At 41.8% G+C, this 16,052-nt stretch overlaps 1 protein-coding gene across 1 annotated transcript; it reads left to right on the forward strand.

Moving 5' to 3' along the window:
* Positions 1–4,949: 4,949 nt before the first annotated feature.
* LOC308401612 (uncharacterized protein) lies at positions 4,950–8,515 on the forward strand (the record flags this gene model as incomplete). Its single annotated transcript, XM_080889881.1, is given in 11 exon segments — positions 4,950–4,989; positions 5,216–5,230; positions 5,233–5,259; positions 5,262–5,303; positions 7,192–7,304; positions 7,809–7,890; positions 7,893–7,939; positions 7,996–8,057; positions 8,059–8,093; positions 8,096–8,187; positions 8,486–8,515. Coding segments are annotated over 11 exon segments (585 nt in total).
* Positions 8,516–16,052: the final 7,537 nt, after the last annotated feature.

Here is a 16,052-nt window from a genome sequence, read left to right on the forward strand (position 1 = left end):
TGTGTTAATACAGTAAGTCAGTGAAAAAACCAACTAAATTCAGACACATGAGGTTGAGCTGAAAAGAATGATACCAAACAAGGCAGGAAGAAAATAAAAATGAAACAATCTGAGGGTGAAATACAAATGTAAAATCAACAGGAGTCAAAAATGTCCAGTTATATTTTGGACCTCAGAGGGTCAGCCTAACAAATCATGAAAAGTTAGGTTTGGATTTTTGTTCACGACGGTGCAGATTTCTGACATTTTGTGTAATTTAAGCACGTAACAATTTGTGTGAAACGGAAGTTAGCACTTGGACTTAACGCTACAAGCGCCACTTCAACGACCACATGGGATCTGTACAAGACACAAACTGAAAGCATTGGGGGATATATTACACCACAGGTGCCGTATTTGTGGGGGTAGTTACAGAGGTTGTAATTTTTGCAACGAGACTTTGGCTTTAACCGAAGATGGGGCTCCAAGTTCTGCTTTACTTAACGAAAAGGCGCTCTGTCACCCAAGAAACACGCAGGCGCAGAGAGAGAGAGCGCGCGTCGCCCTGTAACCATGGCAACCGTAACGCTGCCGCCTGGAACAACAGCACGTAGCTGTCAAACAAAACCAAACAGTCCTGACCCGCGACAACATGAAACAGGAAAGTACCGCAGTGTAATCCATTTATTTCAACAAAGTAACTGTATCCTGAATACCACCTTTTTAAACGGTAACTGTAACGGAATACAGTTACTCATATTTTGTATTTTAAATACGTAACGGCGGTACATGTATTCCGTTACTCCCCAACACTGTGTGTGTCCCATATAATACAGTGGTTCTCGAAATGTTTAGGCTTCCTTCACCCCCAGCACATCACATAACCATAGGGCAAGAATCCAAATTGAATATAGCCTGAATATAGCGCCACTATATACTTTTTTGCTGCATAAACCATCTTCTTTCAGCTTTGGTAAGGTGCTCACTGATGTCCAACTGAACCCCTCTCCCTCCAACTGGTATAATTTTATATCCATAGCTGATAATTTTTAATTAAAGAATGTATCACACCAGAATTGGACACGAGAAGTGTGGACAATGCTGCCTTGTCTGGCAAGTCTTGATTTCAGCAGGACATTTGAACGGCAGGATCAGAATTTAATGTGAACAACATAAATGCATGGATTAATCCTGCCTGTTGGTAGAGGAAAATTTGGTGAAGCACGACAGAAGATTTTGTTCCTGATGAAGGAAAACAAGACAAAGAGTGCTGAATTAAAAGAACCGTCTGCCCAGCTTCAACGCGCGAATGCTACTATTAGGGAGATGCAAAGGGATCTCCAAAACATGGAGCAAAAGAATCAGGCTGTCACGGTTGTTAAAGAGTGGACTCAGGCACGGAGCTCAGAAATAATGACAGTGCATTTATTTACAGTGCAGCAAGGTGACAACAGTTCAAATGTGCAACAATGGTGATAGTGCGTCCCTCCTTCCGTGTAAGCCCGTGCGTGCTAGTGAGTGCCCGTCTCTCCTCCAAGTGCTTCCTTAGTGTCCGTGAATCCTCCGTCAATCCCAGGCTTAGTGCAATACTCCAGCGCTGTCTGTCGCTCAGCCACACCATTAAGTAGCCCTGCTGAAGATGGTAGTTGATTGGCAGCAGCTGGTGGATTGACCGCGGGTGCGGCAGCTCCGGGCGAAAGCACTTCCGGGTCGGTACATTGTAAATAGCTGTACTTTGTGTGAAGTTGTTTTAATAAAACAAAAAAGAATAGTATATTTGTTTGTTTTTCTTTATTATAGATCTATTCACATGTACACAGCAATCACATAAAAATGAAATGCAAACTATTTACATCGCACCACACAGCTGTCATCAATCTTTAACCACAACATGAAACATTACAGGCTATTTAGAGCAGCACGTTGTTTCCAGAAGTATTTCCCAACAAGTTCAGGAAGGCACACTTTACGAAAGAAGTCTTGTGCTTGCTTTAAGCGCGGTTTCCAGAAATCCACAGCAGGGAAGACGCGAGTCACAGCAAGGTCTCTCTGTGTCCACACAACGAGGTCACAGTGGCTGGCGCCCGTAACAAAGACTCAGCGTCTCTGTTGTGTAAACACGCCAGTGATTGGGGTAATGTGGGTGAGTGTGTAGTGTAGTTGGTGTAATAGTTTTCGACTCCACACAGTCACTGCTTTGCTGTGCTTCTGCAGCGTATCCAGTAATGGTGACAAATCCTCCAGCGTTGCAATAGGAAGCTGCTCTTAAGCGCAGAAAGAATTGTTTCCAGGGATTTCTATTTGTATCCAGCTTGGCGTGCAGGATCCTTTGTGTAATCTATGCTTACATATGTATTTTACACACAGACAATGTGAAAAATACAACACATTGCTATGGATTGATGCTGAAAGTGCTAATTGCACTAAAAAATTTAGCTGAAAAAAAAAAAAACACCAACTAAATAGATAAGCATGTCTGTTAACAAAAAAACCCAAACGCTTTACCCAACTGGGGTTTTTCAACTACCTCAGGGACAAAGCTTTACCAAAATCTTCCAACTCAGACCCTGTGACAAGGTCTGTGAAAACCACGTTTTTATGCCTGAAATACTACAGTACTACACTCCCACCAGATGAGCTCATGCAGCCTGTCACGAACCGGGACATACAACCATGACAAAACAGGAGATGCACACACAATTTATTGTGTTATTAATTTAGATGAACTGTGCTAATATAGTATACCAAAATGAAAACAATAACTCAAATTTCAGATATTTGAGGTAGTGCTGAAAATAATGGTGCCAAATAAGGCAAGAAAAACATATTTTAAAGGTGAAATATAGAGGTAAAATCAAAAATAGTCAAGAACGGCCAATTATACCCTGGACCACAGAGGGTTAAATTTGAAACCGGTTTAAAAACAAACAAACATCCCCATTCTAAAATGTCATGTGACAATCTGATTCATAAAGAGTGATGATGTCACAAGGACATGTGATGATGTCACAAGGACATGCCTTTGATCCTTTGAAGTTTTTCTATAAATAGGGGTCAGGAGCAGCAAGTTTTAGTCAGTTTGTTCGCAGCCTTCAAACGTTCGACCAGAGATACATTTGAAAGTATTTGTAAACCTCTTCAGAGTCACTGTGCACAGGATTAAAAATGTATCCACGAAAACACCAACAAAGAATAAACAATCTTGCTGCCTCTCCTTCGAGGTCTGGCCGGCCACTCACTGCAAGAGGTAAGCCTGATATGACACGATCCATTGGTGCCTCATCAGTCCAAAGGAGATTACAAGAAAACTCCGACCTACATGCAAAAATTAAACAAATTGAAGAAGAGAAGCTTCAACTGGAGGAGAAGTGCAGACAATTGGAAGCACGAAATCAAGAGCTGGAAAAACAACAGCAACGCCAGCCTTACACAAAAATTATTAGTGAGGCCTGGGAAGGAAAGTTTGGTGAAGCACGAGAGAGGATTTTGGTCCTGATGAAGGAAAACAAGACAAAGAGTGCTGAATTAAAAGAAACGTCTGCCCAGCTTCAACGCGCGAATGCTACTATTGGGGAGATGCAAAGGGATCTCCAAAACATGGAGCAAAAGAATCAGGCGCTCCAAGGAACGCTTGATGAAGCTATGGAACAAACTGCACAAATCCTCGGACAGAAAAAGGAAGGGGTCACACAAATGCAGGACCAACTCAAAGGCATAAAGAAAAAATACGAAGTGCTGAAAGTCAGGCTGGATGAAACAGAGTGCAAAAATAAAGAGCTTCTTCAAGAGAAAGAGCAACAGGAAGAAGAAAAAAAACGTATTCTCCAGGACTTGGAGAGAAGAAATGAGCAGTTAGAAAAGATGCACAAGGAAAAACAACAGCAAAATACAGACAAGCGCAATCTATTAAAAGAAATGGAGCAAAGATGCCAGAAACTTGAGAAGGAAGTTGAAGAAACAACCGATCAGCTGAGAACCCTCATCCTAGAGAAAAAAGTGGTCGTGGAAAAGCTCATGGAAAAGAAGAAAAAACGTTTCCGCTTCTTCTGGAGGAGGGACACTCCTGCTTTTTCTACTTTTTCTATTTTTTCTACTGCAGATGTCACCTCGTCTCCCTCCACCTCTGTTCCATCTTAATTTTCACCTCTCCTCTCCCCTTCTCTCCTAACACTTCTTCCCTCTCTCCTTCATCTTTTTTCACCCCAACCAGTCCCGGCAGTTGACTGCCCCTCGTGAGCCTGGTTCTGCCGGAAGTTTCTGCCCGTTTAAAGGCAGTTTTTCTTCCCCACTGTCGCCTAGTGCTTGCTCAGAGGGGATTGTTGGGGTTTTCTCTTTTCTTTTTTTTCCCTTCTTATTACCATTTTCCTTTATTTACCGATTTGTTTTGTTTACTTTTCTTTTACGTTGTTTCTTTATTTACTTGTTTAACTTTTTTTCAACTTATGTAATAAACTAATAAACCAATTGAATTTATCCTCTGCGTATTTTACATCTAATCTTTAAAGAATATTTCCAAAACATTTTCAAACATCACGATCTGTCTTTTGTTTGCTTGTTAAAACCCCGTAAATGGTGAAGTAAAAACCCTGTGATATGGTTCAAAACATCAAAATAGACTAAACAACTAGTCTAAAACTAAGAGACACAGGATAAAGTTGGTGTGAAGGTTTCAGTCTGTGAATGAATCTAAGCACCATCACCTTAACTTTAAATTCATCTCTGTTACCCTCTTTGTGACTGAACTCTGACCGTGAGCACCACAGCCACTGCGCACCAGTCACACGCACTTTAAATCCATCACAGTAAACACTTGGACTTAACGCTACAAGCGCCACTTCAACGACCACATGGGATCTGTACAAGACACAAACTGAAAGCATTGGGGGATATATTACACCACAGGTGCCGTATTTGTGGGGGTAGTTACAGAGGTTGTAATTTTTGCAACGAGACTTTGGCTTTAACCGAAGATGGGGCTCCAAGTTCTGCTTTACTGGCCGAATATTGTTGGTGAGAAACACTCAGTTGTGTTACATTGCTGTGTGTTTGTATAACGAGTCACTTAACTGGTGCTGTGAACATAAAGCAGCTTGTTGCCTGCTGGAGCATTTTGGTGTGTTGGGAAGCTGCTGAAGCAGAATGACCACACTTGAAAAATGTGTAGAAATTGTGAGCTGGCCTTAAGTGTATCAAGTACTGTGTGAGTCTCAGTTTGTCATGTCTCTGTGTTTTTCAGGATACATCAGGATTGGCTGGTGTTTGCTGCATGGGCTGCTTACCAGTAGTGTTTCTCCCTCTTTACTCACTGCGTGTATCTCTTGATGGTAATGCACCCTCTGCTTAGCTCGCTGGATCTGTGAGCACAACTTTTGAATGACTTTGCTGAAAATAACTTGAATAATTTCTGCATTTCTCCTAAGCAGGTATATGCAGTTGATCATACATGTACCATATGTGAAGAGGGGCATTTCAAGACTATTTAAAATACTTTTTTTAGGTCTTACTGACCACATAAGGCACTTTAGACTCAAAGTTACCTTTAACCATACAGCGCTTTATTCTGTAAACTTCAAGCACTTTATCTGCCTCAGTTTAATAATAAATTAACCCACAATGCTTCACATACTCTGGACTATTTAAAAGGATCCTTCTATGGCCTCTGACAGTGGACTCATGTCTGTGCTTGTCCTGCTAGACCTTAGTGCAGCGTTCGATACTGTCGACCATAATATCCTATTAGAGCGATTAGAACATGCTGTAGGTATTACAGGTACTGTGCTGCAGTGGTTTGTATCATATCTATCTAATAGACTCCAGTTTGTGCATGTAAATGGAGAGTCCTCTTCACACACTGAGGTTAATTATGGAGTTCCACAGGGTTCAGTGCTAGGACCAATTCTGTTTACATTATACATGCTTCCCTTAGGCAGCATCATTAGAAGACATAGCATACATTTACACTGCTATGCAGATGACACCCAGCTCTATCTGTCCATGAAGCCAGATAACACACACCAATGAGTTAAACTGCAGGAATGTCTTAAAGACATAAAGACCTGGATGGCCGCTAACTTTCTGCTTCTTAATTCAGATCAAACTGAGGTTATTGTACTCGGCCCTGAAAAGCCTAGAAATATGGTATCTAACCAGATTCTTACTCTGGATGGCATTACCTTGGCCTCCAGTAACACTGTGAGGAACTTTGGAGTCATTTTTGACCAGGACATGTCCTTCAATGCACATATTAAACAAATATGTAAGACTGCTTTCTTCCATTTGTGCAACATCTCTAAAGTTAGAAATATCCTGTCTCAGAGTGACGCTGAAAAACTAGTTCATGCATTTATTACTTCCAGGCTGGACGACTGTAATTCATTATTATCAGGATGTCCTAAAAACTCACTGAAAAGCCTTCAGCTGATCCAAAATGCTGCAGCAAGAGTCCTGACAGGGACTAGAAAGAGAGAGCAGATTTCTCCTGTATTGGCTTCCTGTTAAATCCAGAATTCAAAATCCTGCTCCTCACATACAAGGTCTTAAACAATCAGGCCTGATTTGTCCTCCTTCTTTTCTCACAGAGCATGGAAGCTCCTATTTTAATCCTAAAACTGTACTAAGAGACTTTGCTAAGTTTTCCTTTAATTTGTCACCCATCCGTAAACCCTGAACAGATCTTTATAAATAACTGAAGAAACAGATTTTTGTCGATTTTGCACAGATAATGTAACAACGTAACTGTGCAGGTAGTGCTGAAATAACCAAAGAAGGAAGGGAGTAACGTAGAAATGAATTAGCTACAGTGAGTTATATATGATAGTATAAATGGTCTGTTTGAATATAATGTTGACAGTGATGTGTGACTAATGTAAACGTTCAGGAAATAAGTGTAGCACTTTATAACAATGCTGCACTATTAAGCATTATTAAGGTATTAGTAAGGTGCTGGTCTTTGTGAGTCCATGTTTTGTCCTGATGTACATTGCGGGTGAATTCAGGGTCCTGGTGATGATGTTTTGACACCAGCTTTTTATCTATAAGCAATAATATATTATGGCGGAGTCCATTAAGCTTTGATGAAGTTTTTATCACTTGTGTTTTCCATATGACAAGTAAGAACTGTCTGCATGGGCTGCTTGAATATGAGCTTCACACTGTTCTTAGTGCAGATAAGAACTGTTTAATCCCATCTAAGCCCCACTGTTCTCTGTGCAGCAGTGGACGGCTGGCTGGCAAGGAGGCTGGGCCTGACCTCCAGGTTTGCAGCATGGCTGGATGTAGCTGTCGATAACCTGGGCAGAGGCATGCTGTGGAGTCTGCTGCTTAAGGTCTTACGTTTGAAGCACATCATCACACATGCACAAGGCGATGAAAACGAGGCTGTACTTAAATACCAGCAAAAAATGTTGTGCAGAAGTCAGGAAAGACTTGAGATGAGGTATTGGTGACTAAAGCCGTAATCAACCTGCTGAGGAGGTGTTCGGGGCAGCCTCTGCACAGAGGAAATGGAACAAGGAGGCTTGGTGGTGGGATGAGGAAGTATTCAAAAGTAAAGTGGGATAAGCAGCGAGGTGAAGTAAAGGCGTATTATGAGTTGTGAAGGTGGAGACTGAGGAAGGAGAAAACAACCAACAGAGACATTAAGCTGAAAAGGACGTGCAGAAGGACAGAGAGGGAGAGAGTATTTTGAAGATGGGAGGAGTACTTGGAGGAGGAGCTTATGAATGGGGGGAAATGAGAGGGGGGGGGGGCAGATGAATCACAAAAACACGAGAGGAATCAGAAAAACTCTGCAGTTCTTTGCCGCCTTAACATTTGTGCCACACTAACAGCGGTGGTGCATTGAATTGCTGTGGGGTTGGATGGTGTCTGCACTGGAGTGGTGTGTGTTCATGGATAACCACAACACCCGGGGGCGCAGTGGAAGAACAGCTTCGGCAGCAGCCCCCCACTCGTACAGGCTGTCATGGCAAACGGTAATCCTCCTGCCAACGTGTTTGAGCTAGTGCTGGTACACAGCTCCACATAAATGTCTTGCTGCCGGGGTTTCGGACACCTCTGGGAGTTTGGGTGGTGGGCGGCTTGCCTCCCTGTGTGGCTGTATCCATGCCAGTGGGAGGGCTGTCCCACTGGTTGGAGCTGCCTTTGTGGATCCAGCATGTGGGGATGTTGCTGCTGGTTGCAGGCCGAGTGCTGGCTCTGTCAGCTGAGGTTATGTGGCAAACGCTCATGTGTCTGAAACATGAACCCAAACGGTCCACTGGAGAACTCTCTCACAGATGTTTTCTCTGCAGGTGTGGTGCATATGGACACACATCGAGCACCTGGAAGAAACTAAGAGCTCGATTTCTCTTTTTAAATCACATTTGATTTTGCATTTGGCAGATGAGGCTCATCCTGTTACCTTGACACTGTGGAATAATGCTTTTGTCATTTAGAGGGGACAGGAAGTCTTTGGAATGTCAGCAGTACTTGAACACCTGCATTGTCATTGCTGTTATTCCCCCAGAAAGACAGTTTACCAAAGGGAAATCTGTGAGACTTAAGACTTTGATGGTTAGATAAAATGCATTTGAAATATATTTATATACTTTATTTGACCATTTAAAAGGCTTAAAATGCAACGTTACTGTAAAAATCTAATAAAGCAAATGTGTGCAGTGTTTACTGTAAATGTGTTGTGTGTGCAAAGTGTTTAGTGGCCGTTACATCCCGAGAAAAGGAAATTATCTGCTAATGTAACTGTATTGGAAAGGCAGCATGGTGCTGCAGTGGCTGGCACTTTGTTCGTCGTTCTTCACGTGGGAACTTCTCCACTGTTCAAACGTCCGCTCGGACAGCTGCGTGCTGCTGCAGGAAAAACAGCAGAGCCTTCTAGAGAAATGTGGCATATACCATTTATTCCTTTGTTATCTTAACTGTGTGCTTAGCATCACTGTCCTGTTATAGTGCCCTTGAGCAAGTTATCATCAAGGATGTTTACGTATGGTGCTGCATTGCTCTTTCCCTCATCCTTGAGTCATTTCCCAGTTCCTGCTGCCGAAAACATCCCTACAGTGCAATGTTCCCTCTAAGCTGCACACGTGCGCAATTGCGCACTGCTGGCACGGTCTCTGCGCACAGAAAATTTGCGTTGCGCACGGAAAAAAATTCTGACCTGAATTGAAATTAAAATTAATACTTTAACAATTCTATTTTGCAGTGTTAGTCAGTGAGTGACTGGCTGCTCCCGTATGGGATCAGAACGAGGCCACCTTATCCCACAGTCCAGCCAATGATGCGATTCACATTCGTATATACGCAGCTAATCAACGTAGCTGACAGGCTGACAGCGTCCTTATGTGCCGACACCGGTGTTTTAGCAAAGCGGCTGATGTGGAGTGAAGCCACGTTAATGACAACGTGTACAACCATTGGAGATGTGAGGAGTCGAACATTAACTCTGCTCTTCCAGGGCACCCTGCAGACTTGGCTGCTGGCAGTGGCGAGGGAGTGCGGCCGCCGCTGGGATGACGTGAACGCCAATCATAGGTCGACTGCAGGTATGCGAGTCAGACCTTCTCAGGAGGTTTCACTTTTCGCTCTTCTTTATAATTGACCCTTGTTTTCTCTCTCTCAGCTCCTGGTCTCAGAGTGGGAGGGATTTGAAGCACAGAGGGAGGAGCTTGTCGTTTGGTTGGCTGATATGGATGTCCACCTGAGTGAGGTTGACCGGCTGACAGGAAACACCTGTGAAAAACTGAAACAACTGCAGGTGTGGGGTTGTTTTGATATGACATATATTTGATATGATACATACGTCAGAGACATTGTCCTAAACTGGACTAACAAAGAACCATGAGTCCAACATGAAACTTACCCTTCGGGCAGGCACTCTTCAGTTTTTGGTAGCCCAAAATAAATTTAAGTAGCCCAAATAAAAAAAGAAAAGAAAAAGAGGACAGTTTTTTGATTGATGTTTTGTTTCCTTTACAATATTGTAAAGGAAACAAAACATCAATCTAAAAACATTTAAAACACAAATTACAACAACAATTTCAACCATCAACTCAAATATTTGGTTCTAATTGAACAGAAATTTCTATGAACTTGCAAGAACTGTGTAGGACATGAAACAGTGTGTGTCAGATCCTGAATTTGAAATTTCCACTGAAATCACGGGTAAGAGGCAAGTGGAACCAAGCTGGCTTCTGCTAAATGGGTCAAACTGGGCAGAAAGTACACAAACACATAACATCCTTATAGAATATGATGTAACACTATCGATCAACTTACCTCAGAATATATAAAGCATATAAACAATTACAGCAATATGATGCAACAAACACAGCAGTGCTACTAATCCAAAATACTCAAAGCTTCATAGAACTGAAACCAACATTTATTTTTAGGCCTTCGTCGCGTCGCTGTGACGTAATCGGCCTTAAAATGCGGCCTTTAAGGCTGCAGACCCTGAATTGGGATACAGCCTCTGAATCGGTGCATCTTGTAGCTGTGTCGTCTTAAATTGGTCATGTGATTTTGACGCGCCGACGCGTCCGGCGACCCCAGAGGTTTAACTTAATATTTAAGTGTCTCTTGGTTTTAGACTAGTTGTTTAGTCTAATTTGATGTTTTAAACCAGAAAAGGAAGAAGAGGGCTTAGAATTACAGGTAAGAACTGCTCAGTGGTATGTGATAAACTGTAAATGTAAAGCTTACAGGTCAGTCCTCATGTTTTTAAATCAGATTTTGAGTCTGTACATGGCACATTATGCTTTTGCATGTTGTGAAATGTGCTGCAAAACAAACTGAGGTAAACTAACTGGTTTACTGTGATGGATTTAAAGTGCGTGTGACTGGTGCGCAGTGGCTGTGGTGCTCACGGTCAGAGTTCAGTCACAAAGAGGGTAACAGAGATGAATTTAAAGTTAAGGTGATGGTGCTTAGATTCATTCACAGACTGAAACCTTCACACCAACTTTATCCTGTGTCTCTTAGTTTTAGACTAGTTGTTTAGTCTATTTTGATGTTTTGAACCATATCACAGGGTTTTTACTTCACCATTTACGGGGTTTTAACAAGCAAACAAAAGACAGATCGTGATGTTTGAAAATGTTTTGGAAATATTCTTTAAAGATTAGATGTAAAATACGCAGAGGATAAATTCAATTGGTTTATTAGTTTATTACATAAGTTGAAAAAAAGTTAAACAAGTAAATAAAGAAACAACGTAAAAGAAAAGTAAACAAAACAAATCGGTAAATAAAGGAAAATGGTAATAAGAAGGGAAAAAAAAGAAAAGAGAAAACCCCAACAATCCCCTCTGAGCAAGCACTAGGCGACAGTGGGGAAGAAAAACTGCCTTTAAACGGGCAGAAACTTCCGGCAGAACCAGGCTCACGAGGGGCAGTCAACTGCCGGGACTGGTTGGGGTGAAAAAAGATGAAGGAGAGAGGGAAGAAGTGTTAGGAGAGAAGGGGAGAGGAGAGGTGAAAATTAAGATGGAACAGAGGTGGAGGGAGACGAGGTGACATCTGCAGTAGAAAAAATAGAAAAAGTAGAAAAAGCAGGAGTGTCCCTCCTCCAGAAGAAGCGGAAACGTTTTTTCTTCTTTTCCATGAGCTTTTCCACGACCACTTTTTTCTCTAGGATGAGGGTTCTCAGCTGATCGGTTGTTTCTTCAACTTCCTTCTCAAGTTTCTGGCATCTTTGCTCCATTTCTTTTAATAGATTGCGCTTGTCTGTATTTTGCTGTTGTTTTTCCTTGTGCATCTTTTCTAACTGCTCATTTCTTCTCTCCAAGTCCTGGAGAATACGTTTTTTTTCTTCTTCCTGTTGCTCTTTCTCTTGAAGAAGCTCTTTATTTTTGCACTCTGTTTCATCCAGCCTGACTTTCAGCACTTCGTATTTTTTCTTTATGCCTTTGAGTTGGTCCTGCATTTGTGTGACCCCTTCCTTTTTCTGTCCGAGGATTTGTGCAGTTTGTTCCATAGCTTCATCAAGCGTTCCTTGGAGCGCCTGATTCTTTTGCTCCATGTTTTGGAGATCCCTTTGCATCTCCCCAATAGTAGCATTCGCGCGTTGAAGCTGGGCAGACGTTTCTTTTAATTCAGCACTCTTTGTCTTGTTTTCCTTCATCAGGACCAAAATCCTCTCTCGTGCTTCACCAAACTTTCCTTCCCAGGCCTCACTAATAATTTTTGTGTAAGGCTGGCGTTGCTGTTGTTTTTCCAGCTCTTGATTTCGTGCTTCCAATTGTCTGCACTTCTCCTCCAGTTGAAGCTTCTCTTCTTCAATTTGTTTAATTTTTGCATGTAGGTCGGAGTTTTCTTGTAATTTCCTTTGGACTGATGAGGCACCAATGGATCGTGTCATATCAGGCTTACCTCTTGCAGTGAGTGGCCGGCCAGACCTCGAAGGAGAGGCAGCAAGATTGTTTATTCTTTGTTGGTGTTTTCGTGGATACATTTTTAATCCTGTGCACAGTGACTCTGAAGAGGTTTACAAATACTTTCAAATGTATCTCTGGTCGAACGTTTGAAGGCTGCGAACAAACTGACTAAAACTTGCTGCTCCTGACCCCTATTTATAGAAAAACTTCAAAGGATCAAAGGCATGTCCTTGTGACATCATCACATGTCCTTGTGACATCATCACTCTTTATGAATCAGATTGTCACATGACATTTTAGAATGGGGATGTTTGTTTGTTTTTAAACCGTTTTCAAATTTAACCCTCTGTGGTCCAGGGTATAATTGGCCGTTCTTGACTATTTTTGATTTTACCTCTATATTTCACCTTTAAAATATGTTTTTCTTGCCTTATTTGGCACCATTATTTTCAGCACTACCTCAAATATCTGAAATTTGAGTTATTGTTTTCATTTTGGTATACTATATTAGCACAGTTCATCTAAATTAATAACACAATAAATTGTGTGTGCATCTCCTGTTTTGTCATGGTTGTATGTCCCGGTTCGTGACAGGCTGCATGAGCTCATCTGGTGGGAGTGTAGTACTGTAGTATTTCAGGCATAAAAACGTGGTTTTCACAGACCTTGTCACAGGGTCTGAGTTGGAAGATTTTGGTAAAGCTTTGTCCCTGAGGTAGTTGAAAAACCCCAGTTGGGTAAAGCGTTTGGGTTTTTTTGTTAACAGACATGCTTATCTATTTAGTTGGTGTTTTTTTTTTTTTCAGCTAAATTTTTTAGTGCAATTAGCACTTTCAGCATCAATCCATAGCAATGTGTTGTATTTTTCACATTGTCTGTGTGTAAAATACATATGTAAGCATAGATTACACAAAGGATCCTGCACGCCAAGCTGGATACAAATAGAAATCCCTGGAAACAATTCTTTCTGCGCTTAAGAGCAGCTTCCTATTGCAACGCTGGAGGATTTGTCACCATTACTGGATACGCTGCAGAAGCACAGCAAAGCAGTGACTGTGTGGAGTCGAAAACTATTACACCAACTACACTACACACTCACCCACATTACCCCAATCACTGGCGTGTTTACACAACAGAGACGCTGAGTCTTTGTTACGGGCGCCAGCCACTGTGACCTCGTTGTGTGGACACAGAGAGACCTTGCTGTGACTCGCGTCTTCCCTGCTGTGGATTTCTGGAAACCGCGCTTAAAGCAAGCACAAGACTTCTTTCGTAAAGTGTGCCTTCCTGAACTTGTTGGGAAATACTTCTGGAAACAACGTGCTGCTCTAAATAGCCTGTAATGTTTCATGTTGTGGTTAAAGATTGATGACAGCTGTGTGGTGCGATGTAAATAGTTTGCATTTCATTTTTATGTGATTGCTGTGTACATGTGAATAGATCTATAATAAAGAAAAACAAACAAATATACTATTCTTTTTTGTTTTATTAAAACAACTTCACACAAAGTACAGCTATTTACAATGTACCGACCCGGAAGTGCTTTCGCCCGGAGCTGCCGCACCCGCGGTCAATCCACCAGCTGCTGCCAATCAACTACCATCTTCAGCAGGGCTACTTAATGGTGTGGCTGAGCGACAGACAGCGCTGGAGTATTGCACTAAGCCTGGGATTGACGGAGGATTCACGGACACTAAGGAAGCACTTGGAGGAGAGACGGGCACTCACTAGCACGCACGGGCTTACACGGAAGGAGGGACGCACTATCACCATTGTTGCACATTTGAACTGTTGTCACCTTGCTGCACTGTAAATAAATGCACTGTCATTATTTCTGAGCTCCGTGCCTGAGTCCACTCTTTAACAACCGTGACAGCCTGATTCTTTTGCTCCATGTTTTGGAGATCCCTTTGCATCTCCCTAATAGTAGCATTCGCGCGTTGAAGCTGGGCAGACGGTTCTTTTAATTCAGCACTCTTTGTCTTGTTTTCCTTCATCAGGAACAAAATCTTCTGTCGTGCTTCACCAAATTTTCCTCTACCAACAGGCAGGATTAATCCATGCATTTATGTTGTTCACATTAAATTCTGATCCTGCCGTTCAAATGTCCTGCTGAAATCAAGACTTGCCAGACAAGGCAGCATTGTCCACACTTCTCGTGTCCAATTCTGGTGTGATACATTCTTTAATTAAAAATTATCAGCTATGGATATAAAATTATACCAGTTGGAGGGAGAGGGGTTCAGTTGGACATCAGTGAGCACCTTACCAAAGCTGAAAGAAGATGGTTTATGCAGCAAAAAAGTATATAGTGGCGCTATATTCAGGCTATATTCAATTTGGATTCTTGCCCTATGGTTATGTGATGTGCTGGGGGTGAAGGAAGCCTAAACATTTCGAGAACCACTGTATTATATGGGACACACACAGTGTTGGGGAGTAACGGAATACATGTACCGCCGTTACGTATTTAAAATACAAAATATGAGTAACTGTATTCCGTTACAGTTACCGTTTAAAAAGGTGGTATTCAGGATACAGTTACTTTGTTGAAATAAATGGATTACACGGCGGTACTTTCCTGTTTCATGTTGTCGCGGGTCAGGACTGTTTGGTTTTGTTTGACAGCTACGTGCTGTTGTTCCAGGCGGCAGCGTTACGGTTGCCATGGTTACAGGGCGACGCGCTCTCTCTCTCTCTGCGCCTGCGTGTTTCTTGGGTGACAGAGCGCCTTTTCGTTAAGTAAAGCAGAACTTGGAGCCCCATCTTCGGTTAAAGCCAAAGTCTCGTTGCAAAAATTACAACCTCTGTAACTACCCCCACAAATACGGCACCTGTGGTGTAATATATCCCCCAATGCTTTCAGTTTGTGTCTTGTACAGATCCCATGTGGTCGTTGAAGTGGCGCTTGTAGCGTTAAGTCCAAGTGCTAACTTCCGTTTCACACAAATTGTTACGTGCTTAAATTACACAAAATGTCAGAAATCTGCACCGTCGTGAACAAAAATCCAAACCTAACTTTTCATGATTTGTTAGGCTGACCCTCTGAGGTCCAAAATATAACTGGACATTTTTGACTCCTGTTGATTTTACATTTGTATTTCACCCTCAGATTGTTTCATTTTTATTTTCTTCCTGCCTTGTTTGGTATCATTCTTTTCAGCTCAACCTCATGTGTCTGAATTTAGTTGGTTTTTTCACTGACTTACTGTATTAACACAACTGATCTGAAATCACACAAAAAAAACCCATAAAATCCTAGTAGTTAGGTTTTTTTTACTGTCAAAACCACAGACATGTTGAGTAAATTATTTTTATAACTTGAAATGCAAATATAAATTGTACATTTTTAAAAGTTGTGCACACATTTTATAAACATATACAACTATTTATCTGAAAATGCAACCAATACATCTGGCATTTTTAAAATTTGGTACAACCATTTAAAAATACTACTATAACTAAAATGAAAGAACAATCAGGTGTCACAATAAGATGCCCCACAAACTACTTGTGCCAGTAAAAAAAATGTCCACCACAAGAGGACAACAGGTGTAGCACTGCTCCTGTTTTCACCTGGTGACAGTGTTTACATTGCAATGTGCCTTTGTGACAGTCATTAGTGGCCTCACTGACACACAAAGCAAAACTATGACTACACAACACACTAACTATACACTCCACGCTAAACGTCACAAATCTC

Source organism: Rhamphochromis sp. 'chilingali' (assembly GCF_963969265.1).
Source record: "Rhamphochromis sp. 'chilingali' genome assembly, chromosome: 8".
Classification (NCBI taxonomy): domain Eukaryota; kingdom Metazoa; phylum Chordata; class Actinopteri; order Cichliformes; family Cichlidae; genus Rhamphochromis; species Rhamphochromis sp. 'chilingali'.